Genomic DNA, 17,714 nt, shown 5'->3' with positions numbered 1-17,714 from the left:
GATGTGTAGTGGAGGGTATATTGACCGGCCGCAGCATGGCCCAGTATGGAAACCACAGTGCCTCTGAATGGAAAGTCCTACAAAAGGTAGTTGACTTGGCCCAGTACATCACAGTTTAAGCCCTCCCAACCACTGAGCACGTCAACATGAAACGCTGTCATCAGAAAGCAGTCTCCATCCTTAAAGATTCTCATCACCCAGATCATGCTCTCTTCTCGTTACTGCCATCAGGTAGAAAGTTCAAGAGCCTCAGGACTCACACCACTAAGTACAAGAACAGTTACTACCCATAAAATTATCAGACCATTGAATAAAAGGGGATGACTACACTCACTACTTGCCTCATCACTGAAATATTCCTACAGCCAATGATCTCACTTTAAAGACTCTTTATCTCATCATCTCATGTTCTTATTATCTATTGCTATTTATTTATATTTGCATTTGCATAGTGTTTTTGTCTTCTGCGAAACATTGATCCTGTTATAGTTATTATTCTATAGATTTGCTGAATATGCCCACAGGAAAATGAATCTCAGGGTGACATTTATGTACTTCAATAATAAAGTTTACTTTGAACTTTGGAGATTTCCCCTCATTCTCCTGAGTTCCAGGAAATAATGTGCGTAGTTGGGTGTGAATAATGAAGGCCAGTATTGTCTGAAACATGCTTTTCTCACAAAATAATAATTAATGAAAAATAATTGAAAACAAGGAATTTAGATAAGGTACACTTTTACATGAGCTAATTGAAATTAGAAGTAACTTAAAAGGTTCAATGACTTTTTTTTACATTCTAATATCTCTTGCTGATTTATATTTTTGAACATTTTTTCAGATCTTGTAGCAGGAGAACCTGAAGTTGAGAAATCTACTCCAACAGAGCCACTGCCATTATCAGACAGACAGTCAACAGAAAGTCTGACTAAACCAGTGCATTCCAAGATACACGTCGTGCACATTCACATTGATGTGGGAGAAGCAGGCAGTGGAGTGCCAGACTTGTCGGACTTCTTCCTACCACAAGTGCCCACAGCAGCTCCCATTGAAGACGGCCAGCCGCCTCTTAGCTTTATTCCTGGGAAGACTCGGATGGAATTTGACCCGCCATATGGGAAGCTGGACGGCGAGGAGGCCAGGGGAGACCAGGTTGAAAAGGTATCTCCCAGTTTAAGTGCAATACAAGATTTGGATAATACAGAAAAGTACACTGAAATGGAGGAGTATTTGACAATTGAGAGCAAGACTGCTGAAACTGAGGATTTGGGAATTTCCACAGAAAGACCAAAAGTAGTTTCCAGTGCTGAAAGTCCAGCTGAACATACTGCAACTTTTGGAGTTACGGAGGACCAGATGAAAATTCATTTTGGCGCAGAAGGTCCTTTTGAGAGAGAGCATTGGCTCATCTCACCGGCCACCCATGATACGGACTTACCGCGAGGTATAACTGACTCAATAGAAGTGGAACCGCACCTCCTTGGAATTGTTACAACTGCATCAGAAGACATTACTTCACCCAAATCTACCGTGAGGATTACAACTGAAGGCAGCATTTCACAAGAAGCATTTGATAAAGAAGTGGTTGAGGGTTCTGGCGAAGGGCATAAACCAGCTTCAGACAATCTGAGTGAAACCTCAGTGAAGCCAGTTACTGTAAGGAAACCAGAAATATATTCAAAAATCATTGGAAAAGGCTCAATAGAAGAAATAGCAACACCGACTGAAATGCACGCTGAAATTTTAATGATGTCTACACCATACAAACCCGGAGATGCAGAAACAGTAGGTCTATCACCTATTACAAAGTTAACCGTCTCTCCCAGTATTACTGTGCCATCTTTAACCGAGGAAGATCGAGGCGTTATCTCGCAACAACAAACCAAAGATGTCACTGAATTATATGACAGTAGCGATCGCAAGACATTAAAGTCTGAAGAAAGAACAGAAGAACTAAAATATGAAATAGGATCCACTCCACCAATCAAGATGATAACAAGCAGCTTTGCAGTTGTTACCGACAAACCTGCACTGGATTCTTCAACATCAATAAAACCCACTGAGAAGAAAGTACAGCATACTGAGAAAATGGAAGAAGCCCCAAGCATAGAAACAGAGATCGGTTCTGGTGAAGTTCTGACCAAGGATACAATGATTTTATCACTGACGGAGATTCCCACAGTGATTGTTGAAAAGGAAATCTTGAACACATCTATTTCAGTAACAAAAGCAGTGGGTGAAGGAGTTCACCATGATGACCTTGCAACAACCTTTGAAAATAAAACTGAAGCAATCACGCCAGAAGAAACATTAGTGGTCCCTGAGCGCAAAACCATCCCAGGCAAAGCACTCACGGAACCTCCACCAACTGATGAGCATGCTATAACAGAAAAAATTTCAGTCAAACTACCTGTCATCCAAGAGTTTGAGAGTTCTGGTGAAGAAAGGTTTACAAGTGGACACGTTCAGTCTGATCCAGATCTTTCCACACTGGAGGTGAGCAGCACTGTGTCTCCAGTGACGAGCAGAACTGCACTGGATGGGAAAACTCTGCACACCGCTGTGCCAGTGCTGCCTGGTCGAGGGACTGCAACACCTGAGGCACAGAGCGAGAAAGAAGGTTTACTGGTAGAAGTCCACACACAGGTGCCAGACACGTTGGCCACAACAGTTGTGGTTGGTGATAAGGAAGCCAGATCAACATTGGCTTTAATGGCAAGCAAAATGGACGAAGGTGAACTTCCTGTCACTGCAACCCCAATAATTAAAAAAAAGTCCCAGGAAACCACATTGGAAACTGCTTCAGACATCACTGTAATCAAAACCATCCCAGAGAAAGTAGTTACGTCATCAACTGTGAAACCTCCAGCAGCTGATGAATCTGATAGAACGGAGAAAAATTCCATCAAATTTCCTCTTTCTCCAGAGTTTGAGAGTTCTGGTGAAGGAATGTCCACAAGCGGTCAGTTTGATCCAGGTCTTTCCACACTGGAGGTGAGCAGCCCCTTATCTCCAGTGACGAGCAGGATTTCACTGGTTGGGGAATCCCAGCACACTGTTGTTCCAGCAGCAACCAGTCGAGGGATTGGAACAACCATATCTAGATTATCTGAGGCACACAGAGAGAGGGAAGGTTTACTGGTACAGGTGTCAGACACATCGTCCACATCAGTTGTGGAAACCTTATCTACGTTAGATTCAGTGACAAGAAAAATGGACGAAGGAGAACCTTCTGTCACTGCTACCTCAGTAATTAAAAAAAAGTCTGAAGAATCCACATCAGAAATCCCATCAGTTGCCACTGTAATCAAAACTATACCAGAGAGAGTAGATACGTCATCAACTGTGAAACCTCCAGCTATTGTGGAATCATTAATTACAGAGAAAGTTTCAGTTAGAGACATTGCTTCTGCAGAATTTGAGAGTTCTGGTGAGGGACCGATCACATCCAAACAAATTATTGACTCTGGTCCTGATCTTTCCACTGTAGAAATGAGCTCGACTGTTCGACCAGTGACTGCTAAAGTGCCGGTGGATGAGGAAGCGCTCCATAGCACGGCTACAGTGGCAGGTGAGAGAGGGGAGGAATATTCAGGGTCTGGAATGATGGAGACACCCACAGAGATGGAAGGTGTGCCGGTCAAAGTCCACACACAAGCAGCAGACACGTCTACAGCAACAGTTGTGATTGGGGACAGGGAGACCAAGTATCCTTTAGTGTCCATCCCCAGTGAATTGGAAGAGGGATTTCCCCGTGATACTGTTACTCCTGTCATTGAAAAAGCATCTCAAGAATCCACATCAGAAGTTCCATCAATGATCACTGAGATCAAAACCATCAGAGACAAAGTGCAGATCAAGTCAACTGTGAAACCTCCAGCAATTGATGAAGCTGGTATAGCAGAGAAAATTTCCAAATTCCCTCTTTTTCCAGAGTTTGAGAGTTCTGGTGAAGGAATGTTTACAAGTGGACACACTGGTCGGTTTGATCCAGGTCTTTCCACACTGGAGGTGAGCAGCCCCCTGTCTCCAGTGACAGACAGGACTTCACTGGATGGGGAATACCAGCACACTGCTGTTCCAGCAGCAACCAGTCGAGAGCCTGGAACACCCACATCTGGGTTACCTGAGACAGACAAACACAGAGAAGGTTTACCGGGAAAAGACCACACACAGGTGCCAGACACATCAGCTGCAACAGTTGTGGTTGGTGATATGGAAACCTTATCTACATTAGATTCAGTAACAAGAAAGATGGACGAAGGAGAAACTTCTGTCACTGCTACCTCGGTAATTAAAAAAAAGTCTCAAGAATCCACATCAGAAACTCCATTAGTTATCACAGAGAAAATAGTTACATCATCAATTGTGAAACCTCCAGCAACTGTAGAATCTGGAATTACGGAGAAAGTTTTAGTTAAAGAACTTCGTCCTCCAGAGTTTGAGAGTTCTGGTGGCGAACTGTTCACTTCCAAAGGAATTCATCAGTTTGGACCTGATCTTTCCACCTCAAGAATGACTTCAACTGTTTCACCAGCAACGGGTAAAACTTTAGTGGATGAGGGAGCTCCGCAGAGCACTGCTACAGCAGCACATGAGGGAGAAGAGGAACTTTCAGGGTCTGGAATGATGGAGACACCCACAGGGATGGAAGGTGTGCCAGTCAAAGTCCAGACACAAGCAGCAGACACGTCTGCAGCAACAGTTGTGATTGGGGACAGGAAGACCAAGTATACTTTAGTGTCCATCACCAGTGAATTGGAAGAGAGATTTCCCCATGATACTGTTACTCCCGTCATTGAAAAAGCATCTCAAGAATCCACATCAGAAGCTCCATCAATGATCACTGAGATCAAAACCATCAGAGACAAAGTGAAGATCAAGTCAACTGTGAAACCTCCAGCAATTGATGAAGCTGGTATAACAGAGAAAATTTCCAAATTCCCTCTTTTTCCAGAGTTTGAGAGTTCTGGTGAAGGAATGTTTACAAGTGGACACACTGGTCGGTTTGATCCAGGTCTTTCCACACTGGAGGTGAGCAGCCCCCTGACTCCAGTGACGGACAGGACTTCACTGGATGGGGAATACCAGCACACTGCTGTTCCAGCAGCAACCAGTCAAGAGACTGGAACACCCACATCTGGGTTACCTGTGAGACACACAGAAGGTATACTGGTAAAAGTCCACACACAGGTGCCAGACATGTTGGCCACAAAAGTTGTGGTTGGTGAAATCAGATCTACGATAGAATCAATGGCAAGAGAAATGGATGAAGGAGAACCTTCTGTCACGGCAACCCCAGTAATTAAAAAAAAGTCCCAAGAATCCATGTCAGAAACTTCATTGGCTATCACAGAGGGCAAAATGATCCCAGAGAAAGTGGTTACATCATCAACTGTGAAACCTTCTGCAATTGTGGAGTCAGGAATTACGGAGATTGTTTCAGTTAAAGAAGTCCTTCCTTCAGAGCCCGAGAGTTCTGGCGAAGAGCTGTTCACTTTCAAAGAAATTCATCAGCTTAGTCCTGAAATTCCCACCTTCGAGATGACCTCAACTGTTCTGCCAGTAACTGGTAAAATGTTAGTGGATGAGGGAGCTCTCCACAGCATGGCTACAGTGGCAGGCGAAGGTGAGGAGGAACTTTCGGGGTCTGGAATGATGGAGACACACACACAGAGGGAAGGTGTGCCGGTCAAAGTCCACACACAAGCAGCAGACACGTCTGCAGCAACAGTTGTGATTGGGGACGGGGAGACCAGGTATGCTTTAGTGTCCATCCCCAGTGAATTGGAAGAGGAAACTCCCCGTGATACTGTTACACCTGTCATTGAAAAAGCATCTCAAGAATCCACACCAGAAGCTCCGTCAGTGATCACTGAGATCAAAACCATCAGAGACAAAGTGGAGATGAAGTCAACTGTGAAACCTCCAGCAGCTGATGAATCTAGTATAACAGAGAAAATTTACATCAAATTTCCTCTTTCTCCAGAGTTTAAGAGTTCTGGTGAAGGAATGTCCACAAGTGGACACACTGGTCGGTTTGATCCGGCTCTTTCCGCACCGGAGGTGAGCAGTCCCCTGTCTCCAGTGACGAGCAGGACTTCATTGGTTAGGGAAACTCTACACACTGCCGTTCCGGTGCTACCTGGTCTAGGGTCTGGAACACCCACATCTGGATTACCCGAGTCACAGAGGGAGAGAGAAGGTGTACCGGTAAAAGTCCACACACAGGCGACAGAGACATTGACCACAACAGTCCTCATTAGTGATATTGAAACCAGATCTGTAGCAGATTCAGTGACAAGAGAAATGGATGAAGGAGAACCTCCTGTCACTGCTACCCCAGTAACGAAAAAAAAGATCCAAGAATTCACATCAGAAATCCCATCCATCATAACTGAGATGAAAACCATCCCAGAGAAAGTAATCATGTCATCAACTACGAAACCTTCAACTATCTTGGAATCTGGGATAACAGAAAAAGTTCCAGCTAAAGTGGTTCCTGAATTGGAGAGTTCTGGTGAAGGACAGATCACTTCCAAACAAATTGTTGAGTTTGGTCCTAAACTTTCCACCTTAGAAATTAGTTCAGCTGTTCCACCAGTGACTGGTAAGAAGTTAGTGGATGAGGAAAGTCTTCAGAGCACTAGCACCGTGGCACTTGAGAGAGAGGATGGATTTTCAGGGTCTGGTATGATGGAGATACACACACACAGGGAAGGTGTGCCAGTCAAAGTCCACACACAGCCAGCAATGGTTGAGTTTGGGGACAGGGAGACCAGATTAGTGTCCATCCCCAGTGAAACAAAAGAGGGAGTTCCCGGTGATACTGTTACACCCGTCATTGGAGAAGCATCTCAAGAATCTACATCAGAATCTCCACCAGTGATCACTGAGATCAAAACCATCAAACTGGAGATCAAGTCAACTGTGAAACCTCCAGCAACTGATGATTCTGGTACAACGGAGAAAATTTCCATCAAATCCCCTCATTTTCCAGAGTTTGAGAGTTCTGGCGAAGGAATGCCTACAAGTGGACACACTGGCCGGTTTGGTCTGGCTCTTTCCACACTGGAGGTGAGCAGCCCCCTGTCTCCAGTGACGAGCAGGACTTCATTGGTTAGGGAAACTCTACACACTGCCGTTCCGGTGCTACCTGGTCTAGGGTCTGGAACACCCACATCTGGATTACCTGAGGCACAGAGAGAGAGAGAAGGTGTACTACTAGAAGTCCACACACAGGTGTCAGACACAGTGACTGCAACGTTTGGCATTGGTGATATTGAAACTGGATCTGAAGTAGACTCCGTGACAAGAGAAATGGATGAAGGAGAACATCCTGTCACTGGTAACCCAGTAATTAAAAAAAAGATCCAAGAATTCACATCGGAAATCCCATCCATCATAACTGAGATGAAAACCATCCCAGAAAAAGTAGTCATGTCATCAACTGGAAGACCTTCAACTATTGTGGAATCTGGGATTACAGAAAAAGTTCCAGCTAAAATGGTTCCTTTTCCTGAATTGGAGAGTTCTGGTGAAGGACAGGTCACCTCCAAACAAACTGTTGAGTTTGGTCCTAAACTTTCCACCTTAGAAGTGACCTCGACTGTTCCTCCTGTAACCGGTAAAACACTGGTCGATGAAGAAACTCTCCAGAGCAGAACTACAGTGGCATATGAGAGCGAGGTGGAATTTTCCGGGTCTGGCATGGCAGAGACACACACACAGAGGGAAGGTGCGCTGGTGGAAGTCCATACAGAGCCAACAGACACACCTACAGCAACAGCTGAGACTGGCAATATGTTAGTGGATGCTACTGTGACCCATGAGAGAGGGGAGGAATTTTCAGGGTCTGGAATGATGGAGACACACTCACAGAGGGAAGGTGCGCTGGTGAAAGTTCACACAGCACCAGCAGATAAGTCTGTAGTAACAGTTGTGATTGGGGATAAGGAAACCAAAGAGAGGTTAGAGTCGATCACAAGCACAATGGAAGAAGATGTTCCCCATGATACAATTACACCTGTCATTGGAAGAACATCTGAAGAATTTACATCCAAAACACTAGCAGTAATCAATTTAACTATGAAACCTCCATCAATTCCTGATATAACAGAGAATGATTTGGACAAAAATCCTTCTCTCCTGGACATTGGTGAAAGTTCTGGTGCAGAGGACTTTAAAGTCAGGGGAGTAATTGACTTCTCTTCTGATGTTACTCCTTCTGAAATTAGTAGCCAAACAGTTACCCTATTGAACAAATCTTCTTTGGCTGTGGAAGCGCTCCATCCTATGGTTACAGCTGCATCTGGAACAGGGGAAGGGACCTCCACATCTGGGCCAAAGAGCCACACAGGGGTGGGAGATACATTGGTGGCAACAGACCTTGGATCAGAAGACAGATTCCCAGCAATGGGTTTCGATGGCGAAGGAGAAGACAGATCTGTATCGGTTCCAGCCCCAGGTGTAATAGGCGAGGATGCTCACCCTGCTATTGTAACACCGCCGTTTGAACAATCCACGTCTACAGCAACCACAGGCAGTACAATGATTGAACGAATACAAGGGATCATGGTTACAGAGCCTTCTGAGATACCACCAGTAGCCAGTGCAACAGAGAAGGACTCACAGAAACAGGCCCCTTCTTCAGTTGTAAGGGGTTATGGTGAAGAAGCATCATCTTCCAAAGACTTTACCAAGACTTCAGCTTCAGGTTTGACAGGTGCTGTAACATTAGGTGCAAGTGTTCCAACTGATAAGGGAGTCCTCCATACTGACATTACCCTGGCAATGGAAGAAGTCATGTCTGCAAAGCCTGAAGCACACACAAAATCAGCCGAAGGATCCACTGCATCAATAATAGAGAGAGCTACAGAGATTCAGTCCAGGGAAGTTGAAAGTTCAGGTGAAGAAATTCTCACCATGACTGTTCAAACATCTGTCCTGGGTACTTCTGACATAGGTACCAAGGCCAAGGATATCACTTCGGAGCCCAGCCGGCAAATTTCAGTGACAAGGAAACCAACAGCAATACCATCGACGGACTCCTTAGTTGAAATTACAACCACAAGTAAGAAACTTACAGATGTTGAACTGAAGTCTGAGATGAGTACGGTGGGACTAAAACTAAAGGCAGTGTCAGAAGGAAGTGTTGAGTCAGTTCAGTCAGAAGAAGGAGGAAGCAGTGAAAGTGAAGAAGACTCAAGTGAGAGGACAGTGCAGAAAACAAAAGAATCTACAGGAGAAGGATTAAGCACAGGTTCAATAATTGAACAGGAGAGCTCTGGTGAAGAGGAAAGTCAGCCGATCACCATCGCTGCACATGTCATTTCAACACTGGGAACACGAGAGAAAACAGAACATAAATCACAACCGACTGAAACATACGATAGGCGTTCTTTATCTCCCAGGGAACCATCATTAGGTGTTCAAGAAGGAGTCAGTACATTGACTGAAGAAGTAAGTCCTTCTACCTTAACAGCGATAAAGTCGGATGATCAGCCTTCCACTCATTCTATTCCATACCTGACAAGTAAAGAGCTTTTATCAACACCTGTCCCAACTGAAGGGGTAAATGATGGATTTCAACCTAGACTGGTTCAACCAGTAAGCACCAAAGAAGGTGATCTCATGAATTATACCCAAGTCATCCAGAGCATTGAAGATAGTCAAATGGATCACAGGAAATTTGGAATTATGTTGCAAACAGTTAAACAACGGCTGAAGGATGGGATGACAGAGCCTTCAGTGAAGACACCAACATGGTCACCTGTCTTCCTTGAAGAAGATGATGACAAGCTGCCTGCATATGGGATTGGTGTTGGCTCTCCTGAAAATATTAGCATCATTTATATTAATGGGAAGGACAGTGGCATGAGTATTATGGAGGAACAGAAGATTGGGACCACCACAAAATCGGACGGTATGATAGATGCTGATAGAAAACTAGAAGATGTACGACAAGAAATTGAAGTAAAAATTTTGTCTTCAACTCATCTGCCAGCAGATAATGCATCAAAAAGTTCTGGGATTATCCAAGCTGAGACAGTGGAGTATCATGATATTGAATTACTCAGGAAGTATGTTGATGGGTCAGGAGAAATATCTTCACCTTTAAGGACAGTAACACCAGAGCTAACACAAGCAACCAGCACAACTGCTAGAGCAGTTTCCTTTGATGATATCAGAACAGGTGTGCCTGAGCTTCAGACAAAGGACACATTCCCTGTGGTTATGAGTACAATTTTTCCAAGAAGAGTTGAAGACACCTCTCAAGAAACCGTGCCTACTTCATCCACTGAAGAAACCAAGGAGAGTGTATCTCAAGTAGATTCTGGTGAAGAAGAGATGCATACAACTCTGAAGGCTTCTTTGAAGGAAATTGATGGTCCGACCATAGAAGATGCTCAGTCCGCAACTGAGCCTGCAATATCCTATATATTTGAAGAGGAATTTTCTGGAGACAGCATTGCAAGGACTGAAGATAAAATATTCAGCCACGTCCCAGTTGCTGTTAGCACCTCTACACCAACCTCATTTGAACTTGATTCTAAAATCATTATGACTGAAAGTTTACCAGCAAAATCAACTCCTGTGCATTCTACTGAAGAGCCATCTCAAATTTTGACACAGGAACCAGGAAAACATGTTGAAGTATCCACTGACAGCATTATCTCATCCTCTGCTAAAGATTTATTACAAGAAGAAGAAAGTACATCAGTAAAGTTCTCTGAAGATACACATGAGGATGAGTTTAAAGCCACACTACCAATAATACAGGGAGCTAAACTGGTAGAATCAGAAACATTGCCTTCACTGCTGACTTTAGTCAATGCTTCTACAAAGGAGGAGGCAGGAAAAAGCCAGGTAATTTTACAGCCAACCGTTCCTGAAAAGATTTCACAAACGCCAGAAAAGGGGACAGAGGAAGGAATGGATATCATTACTTCATCAGAACTTGATGTGACATCACGACACATGGAAAGCACAACAACAGACTCTGTTCCCCTTGAAACTTTAGAGGAAGGAATAATCACACAAACAATAGGTTATTCAGCAACGGAACAAACAATATCTTTACATGCAGCAAGAAGACCCGGTGAAGAGCTTGGTATAGGAACAACAACAGATTCCCACAGAGTCACGCTTAAAGAAGCAGAGTCAATAACACAAAATATTTATGTTGAGATTTCTAAAGAGACTGTTATCAGTGTAACACCTCTATGGCCATCTACGGAACGGAAAGATGAAAAAGGCGTAGCTGAATCTGTCAGAGTCACAGTTCCCCCAACTTTATATGAGAGCGCGACGGAGAAGCTGAAATCATTTGACGAGCAGGAACCAACGCTGGTATTAACAGGTCATCCGCCAGCGACCTCTGTGGTTGAGTCGTTGGGCCATGGTAAACCAATAACTGGTGAACCAATAACCGGACACGAGACATCATTAACTAGTGGAGAGGCTGTTCACATACCAGGTATGGAATATTAGAATATTTCTCTCTGCAGCTTATAACAGTGAAGAGAAATATTATGTGGAATATGTTTTGAATAAAAATCTCTTTACATTTGTTGGGAATTTATATTTCTTCAGGTTTATAAGGGCATTTTCTGAAAGAAAAATCGCAGGGCTCATTTCCCCACACACTCCTCTTCCCACCTCCCCCCAACTCTCAGCTCTCTAGGGATTGCTCTCTACATGACTCTCTTGTTCATTTGTCCCTCTTTCTTGGGACAGGTACTACACCTGCCCCTAGACCACCTCTCTCACCACAATTCAGGTCCCCAAACAGTCCTTCCAGGTGAGGTGACACTTCACCTGAGGGTTTGTTATGATCATCTATTGTATTCGGAGCTCCTGGTGTTGCGTCCGCTCTACGGGGGATGAATCCTACGTAGATTAGTGGACCACTTCCTTGATCTCCTTTGCTCCATCTGCTACAAAAGGCAGGATCTCCCAGTGGCCACCCGTTTCAATTTGGACACGTCTGTCCATATTCTCCTCCACTGTCGTGATGAGGCCACACTCAGGTTGGAGAAGCAACGTCTCATATTCCGTCTGTGTAACCTCCAACTTGATGGTGTTAACATTGATTTCTCAAACTTCCAGTAATTTCTAACTCCCATCTCTCTTTTTCAGTTCTCCATTCTGGATCCCCTCTTATCCCTTCTGTTCTCACCTGCCCATCACCTCCCTTTAGTGCCTCTCCTCCTCCCCTTTCTTCCATGGTCCACTGTCCTCTGCTAATGAATTTCTTCTTCAGTCACTTACCATTTCTATCTATCCCTCTCACAGTTTCTTACTTCATCTTCCTTCCTCCACCCTCTTACCTTCCCCCTCACCTGGTCTCACCTATCACCTAAACAACAGGAATTCTGCAGATGCTGGAAATTCAAGCAACCTGCCAGCTTTTGTGCTCCATCCTCTCCTTATCCCCTCCCACCTCCTTATTCTGTCTTCTTCCCCCCTTCCGTTCCAGTTCTGATGAAGGGTCTTGACCCAAAAATTTGACTAGATATTCCCCTCCATAGACACTGCCTATTCTGCAGAGTCCCTCCAGAATTGTGTGCGTGAACCTTAGGGCAGAGCCTCATTTGCCCGGAGAAGGGTATTTGGGAAAGATGAAAAATGGGAATTCCTTCCCTCTGTGCCCCAAGTGGACAAGACTCTGTTTCAGTACTGATTACTCAATCCCATGTCCATTTAGTTAAACAGAGAAACTTCAGTTATGGTCTGGTCCACTCTGCCAAATGAAATACTTTAACAAAAATAGCACACAAGTAGAACTGGTTTTGTCCCACATAAGTACCTAATATAGCCTAGGTGTAATATTAACAGAGACTGTAGAAAAGCCTGTTAAGTGGATCTGTCTTGTAGAAAAAATAGTTCTGGATTTTAAGATCATTGCTAGTTTTATTTTATATGCAATGCCAAATATAGCTTTTGATTGTCCTATATAAACTGAATCACAAGGATTCGTTTAACTGTTGACTCACCAAGAAGGTTTGTAGTTCTGAACAGAATAGACAGAAGAGATTCTGAAGAGACTGGAAATCTAGGGTAATGTATACACAAAAAGCTGGAGGAGCTTAGCAAGTCAGGCAGCATCAACGGAGGAGAGTAAACAGCTTCCAGTCCTGATGGAGGGTCTCGGTCCAAAACATTGACTGTTTATTCCTCTCCATTAATGCTGCCTGTCTGGCTGAGTACTTCCAGTATGGATAGCTACACATCTCCCCCTTCAAAGCAGCAAGGCTGATATGGAGGGTTACTGAAAGTATTCAAACTTAGGAACACAAGAGATTCTGCAGATGCTGAACTCCAGACTAAAACACACAGAAGTCGGCCGGTCAGGCAACATCTATAGAGAGGAATAAGCAGTCGGCATTTCAAACCATTCCTGATGAAGCATCTTGCCCAGATATTTTCAACTGTTTTCTCTCTCCATAAATGCTGCCTGACCTGCTGAGTTCCTCCAGCATTTGGTGCACTTGTCTATTCAAAATAATTAAATGTTTTGAAGGAATAGTTCTGTGGACTCACAACTGATAATGTATTATTATCACCATTAAATAACATCAAAGAATGAAAGTTACAGATACGGCTTTAAAGACCAGATAACTTTACTGTTAAAAACAGCAAGATTGGACATGAACATTGTAATGTAACGCATCATTATGTGAAAATTCACTTGACATAAAACAAACCAGTATCTGCAGTATCTCGGGTTTGTGACTACAATAATGAGGAACTATTAGCTGAGAAACATTCTTGCCAATTATTCAGTAAATTGACTTTTACGTAATGTGTATCCCTTTGGAGCTAACATGTGGAGGTCATTATTTAGATTGGTATTGATCTATTATTGTCACATATACTAGGATACAGTGTGCTCGTCTTGCTTAATGTTCATATGGATAAAAACCATTGCAGAGTGCATTGAGCTAGAGTAAGACATTGACAATGCAGAACAAAGTGTTGCAGCTGCAGGGAAGATGAAGTGCACCTAAACAATAAAGTACAAGAGTACATCCACTATCAAAGTATGTAGATGTCACCATACACTACCGCAAGATTTGTTTTCTCGTAGGCATTCACAGTAAATAAAAAGAAACACAATAGAATCAATGAAAGTTGCACAAAACAAGATGAACAGCCAATGTGTAAAAGACAATAAACTGTAAATACAAAAATAAAAAAAAGAAACAAAACTTATAACAATAATAAATAAGCAATAACTATCAAGAATATCGAAGTAGATTGTGAGCCTATAGGTTGTGGGAACAGTTCAGTGATGGGGTGAGGGATGTTATCCTCTCTGGTTCAAGAGCCTGATGGTTGAGGGGTAGTCACTGTTCCCGAACCTGGTGGTGTAGGTCCTGAGGCTCGTGTATCATCTTCCTGATGGGAGTAGGGAGAAGAAAGCATGGCCTGGATGGTGGCTGCTGCTTTTCTGAGACAGTGCTCCTTAGAGATTTTCTCAGTGGTAGGGAGAACGTTACCTGTGATGGACTGGGCTGCATCTACTACTCTCTGTAGGCTTTTCCATTCAAGGGGATTGGTGTTTCCATATCGTAATGTCAAGTGCAAGATCATATTGAGATGGTTGTTTTTATTAGGGACATTCTGTGAAATAAGGTTTGCTGGCTAAATTGTACCTGTGCTTCCTCATTTCTCAATGCTTCTGTTTGTCATAGTACATATTAACCCATGTGACGAAAGCCCTTGCCAACATGGAGGAAGTTGTTTCGCACGGGAAACCAGCTTCATATGTACCTGTTTGCCTGGATATACTGGAGAACATTGTGAAATAGGTAAGAGCAAGATTCGAGACTGCGACACCTAGGTGCTGCTCAATGCCATGATGTGCTTCTATGAGAAAGGTTTAAGGGATATTTGCTTACAATCTGAGCCTTACAGGAATGTTGTTTTAAACATAGTTTTACTGGGTGTGCTCTAGACATTATGCAGGGATTCAATCTTCTTTCCAACAATGCAGGTGAAGAAAGCCCCACTCTGTTTCCATTAATTCTATTAATATTACATTCCATAAATATTACACAATCTAACTTCTTTCCCTCATATGGAAATTGGATGCACGTATTATTACAGTTGTTTCAAACTTGACGTAATTGTGCAAAATGATTTTAAATATCCAATAATATTTTGAAGTTAAACAATGTGCCAGCTTCACCTCATGAACAACACTCTCCAGCATTGAGGAGATCTTCAAGAGGCCATAGCTCGAGAAGGCTGCATCCACCATTAAGGACCCTCACCATTTGGGATACGCTCTCATTCCTGCCATCAGGGAGGAAGTTCTGGAGTATGAAGTCCCACGTTCAGTGATTCGGGAACAGCTTCCTCCCCTCCACTGTCAGATTTCTGTGAACACTACTTTCTTTGCACGGTATATTCTGCAACTTATAGTAATTTCATGTCTTCGCATTGTACTGCTTCTGCAAAACAACAAATTCCATGTTTTAAAAACAGCTGCAGAGGGTTGTAAGCTTAGCCAGATCCATCAATAGCACTAGCCTTTCCATCATCGAGGTCATCTTTAAAAGGTGATGCCTCAGGAAGGTGGCATCTACTATTAAGGACCCCCACCAGCCGGGACATGCCCTCTTCTCATTAATAACTTCAGGGAGGAGCTATGGGAGCTTGATGATACACATTCAATCTTTTAGGAACCGCTTCTTCTCCTCCACCATCAGATTTCTAAATAGTCAATGAAGCTATGAACACGACTTTACTATTTTGCACCACTTATTAAATTTATGTATTCAACAGTCACCTGGTTACATTTTTCTTTTGGGTGTCATAGTAGTATAGCAGTTAGCGTGATATTATCATAGCCTGAGATAGTTTGGAGGTCAATTCCAGTAGCGTCTTTAAGGAATCTGTACATCCTTCCACAGTCCAAAAATATACCAGGGAGATTAGTTGGTTGTTGCAAGTTGTCCCGTGGCTGGGTTTGGGTTAAATCGGGGTTGTTGGGTGTTGTTGGGGTAGTACGGCTCAAGGGCCAGAAGGGTCTACTGGGTGCTAAATCTCTAAATAAATAAGTAGTGTGTTTCACTGTACTACTGCCACAAAACATATGTCAATGATAATAAACCTGATTCTGATGTACGGTAAGACCGTCATAAGCCTAATTCTCAAAACAGTTCTTTTAGAACTACATTCCTCAACCAATAGTTATTAATCTTACCTTTAAACTCAATAGATTTAAGTCAGATTTCTCTTTTGTTTGCACCCACACTTTGAGGGATCATTGAAGAATGTGTGGGGAATTTGCCTTGTTTGAGCCAATAGCATTCGTATGTCTTAATCACAAGGTTATAGATACAAGTCTGCTCCAAAGATTAGAACCTAAACACCTGGACAGGGATTTTAGTGTGCTATAGTCATGCTTTGATCAACATTAATCTAATACCCCATTTAGTCTTGCTTGCCTAGGACCTTTGCACAGTATTGTGTTTGTCAACGTGGAGTGGAGAGCGAGTTTGTAAATCTGGGCAGAGCAAAGAATGTTGGGAATGGTGAAGGATTGGAGCATTGCAGGAGGGTTGTGGGACAGGTGACAGAGGAGGAGTGCCGGGGAGGGGTTGTTGCGGGAGCAGACACACTCAGCACTGAGACACCAGGTAAGGTCATTTGATTCCAAACAATTGATTTCTTGATCATTACAGAAAGTCTCTCTGATGCTTCCTGCTCCCTCCCCTCTCCCTTCCCCCTTTCCCATCATGATTCCCCTTTCCCTACCCAATTCCCATTCTCAGCTGTCAATAGAGATCCATTTTAAAATCAGGTTTATCATCACTCACATATCAAGTCAAGTCAAGTTCATTGTCAGTTAACTATACACCTGTATACTGTCAAATGAGAAAATGTTTCTTCGAACCAGGGTGTAAAGCCCAGTAGTTCACGTAACACACATATAACACACAATAAGGTTAGGATAAGATCTAAATAACCTGGGATAAAATTGTGAAATTTGTTTTTGTTTGTATGTGGCAGCAGTACAGGGCAATGCATGAAGTTACCACAGTACTGTGTGAAAGTCTCAGGCACCCTACCTAACATTTTTACACTGTATGGTATGCCTGCACATTTTATTCTATATCTGTACTTATAATTTTGTTTTGTGTAATTCTTTATTCTTTATAATTGCTGTTTGTCTTGTTATTTGCATATTATGCCAACACACCACAGCAAATTCCTAATACATATAAATGTACAGTGTATGGCGAATAATGTTTGGAAGAAAGTATAGGGCAGGATTTTTTTTTACAGAGTGGTGGATGCACTGTCAGGGGTGGTGGTAGAGTCAGATACTTTAGGGGACATTTGAAACTCTTAGAGAGGCACATGGATCATAGAAAAATGGGGGGCTGTGTATGAGAAAAGTGTTAGTTTGGTCTTAGAGTAGCTTATAAGATCGGCATAGCATTGTGGGCTGAAGGGCCTGTACTGTTCCAAATTCTGTTATATGACCTCATTTAGGTATAACTTCCCTCTAGTGAATTCTGTGTTTCAGTACTCTATAGGTCTGGATGTACTCAAAGTACATTTATTGTCAAAGTCTGTATGCAGTGTACAACCCTAAGATTCGTCTTCCCCACAGACAGCCCCGAAACAAAGAAAACCATGGAACCCGTTCAAAGAAAAACAACAAACCCCCAATCCACAAAAGAGACAAATTGCACAAA

General features: G+C 43.1%; 1 protein-coding gene across 5 annotated transcripts in view; it reads left to right on the top strand.

Moving 5' to 3' along the window:
• Positions 1–17,714, top strand: part of LOC134357221 (versican core protein-like) — a 207,601-nt gene that overhangs the window by 132,540 nt on the left and 57,347 nt on the right. For all 5 annotated transcript variants that reach the window (XM_063068523.1, XM_063068525.1, XM_063068526.1 and 2 more), the window contains exons 9-10: positions 839–11,476; positions 14,697–14,813. In XM_063068523.1, the coding sequence (XP_062924593.1) occupies positions 839–11,476; positions 14,697–14,813 (10,755 nt within the window). The remainder of the gene's footprint in view (positions 1–838; positions 11,477–14,696; positions 14,814–17,714) is intronic.

This window comes from Mobula hypostoma, chromosome 16 (assembly GCF_963921235.1).
Source record: "Mobula hypostoma chromosome 16, sMobHyp1.1, whole genome shotgun sequence".
NCBI classification, from domain to species: domain Eukaryota; kingdom Metazoa; phylum Chordata; class Chondrichthyes; order Myliobatiformes; family Myliobatidae; genus Mobula; species Mobula hypostoma.
This window is presented reverse-complemented; position numbering and strand designations above follow the sequence as displayed.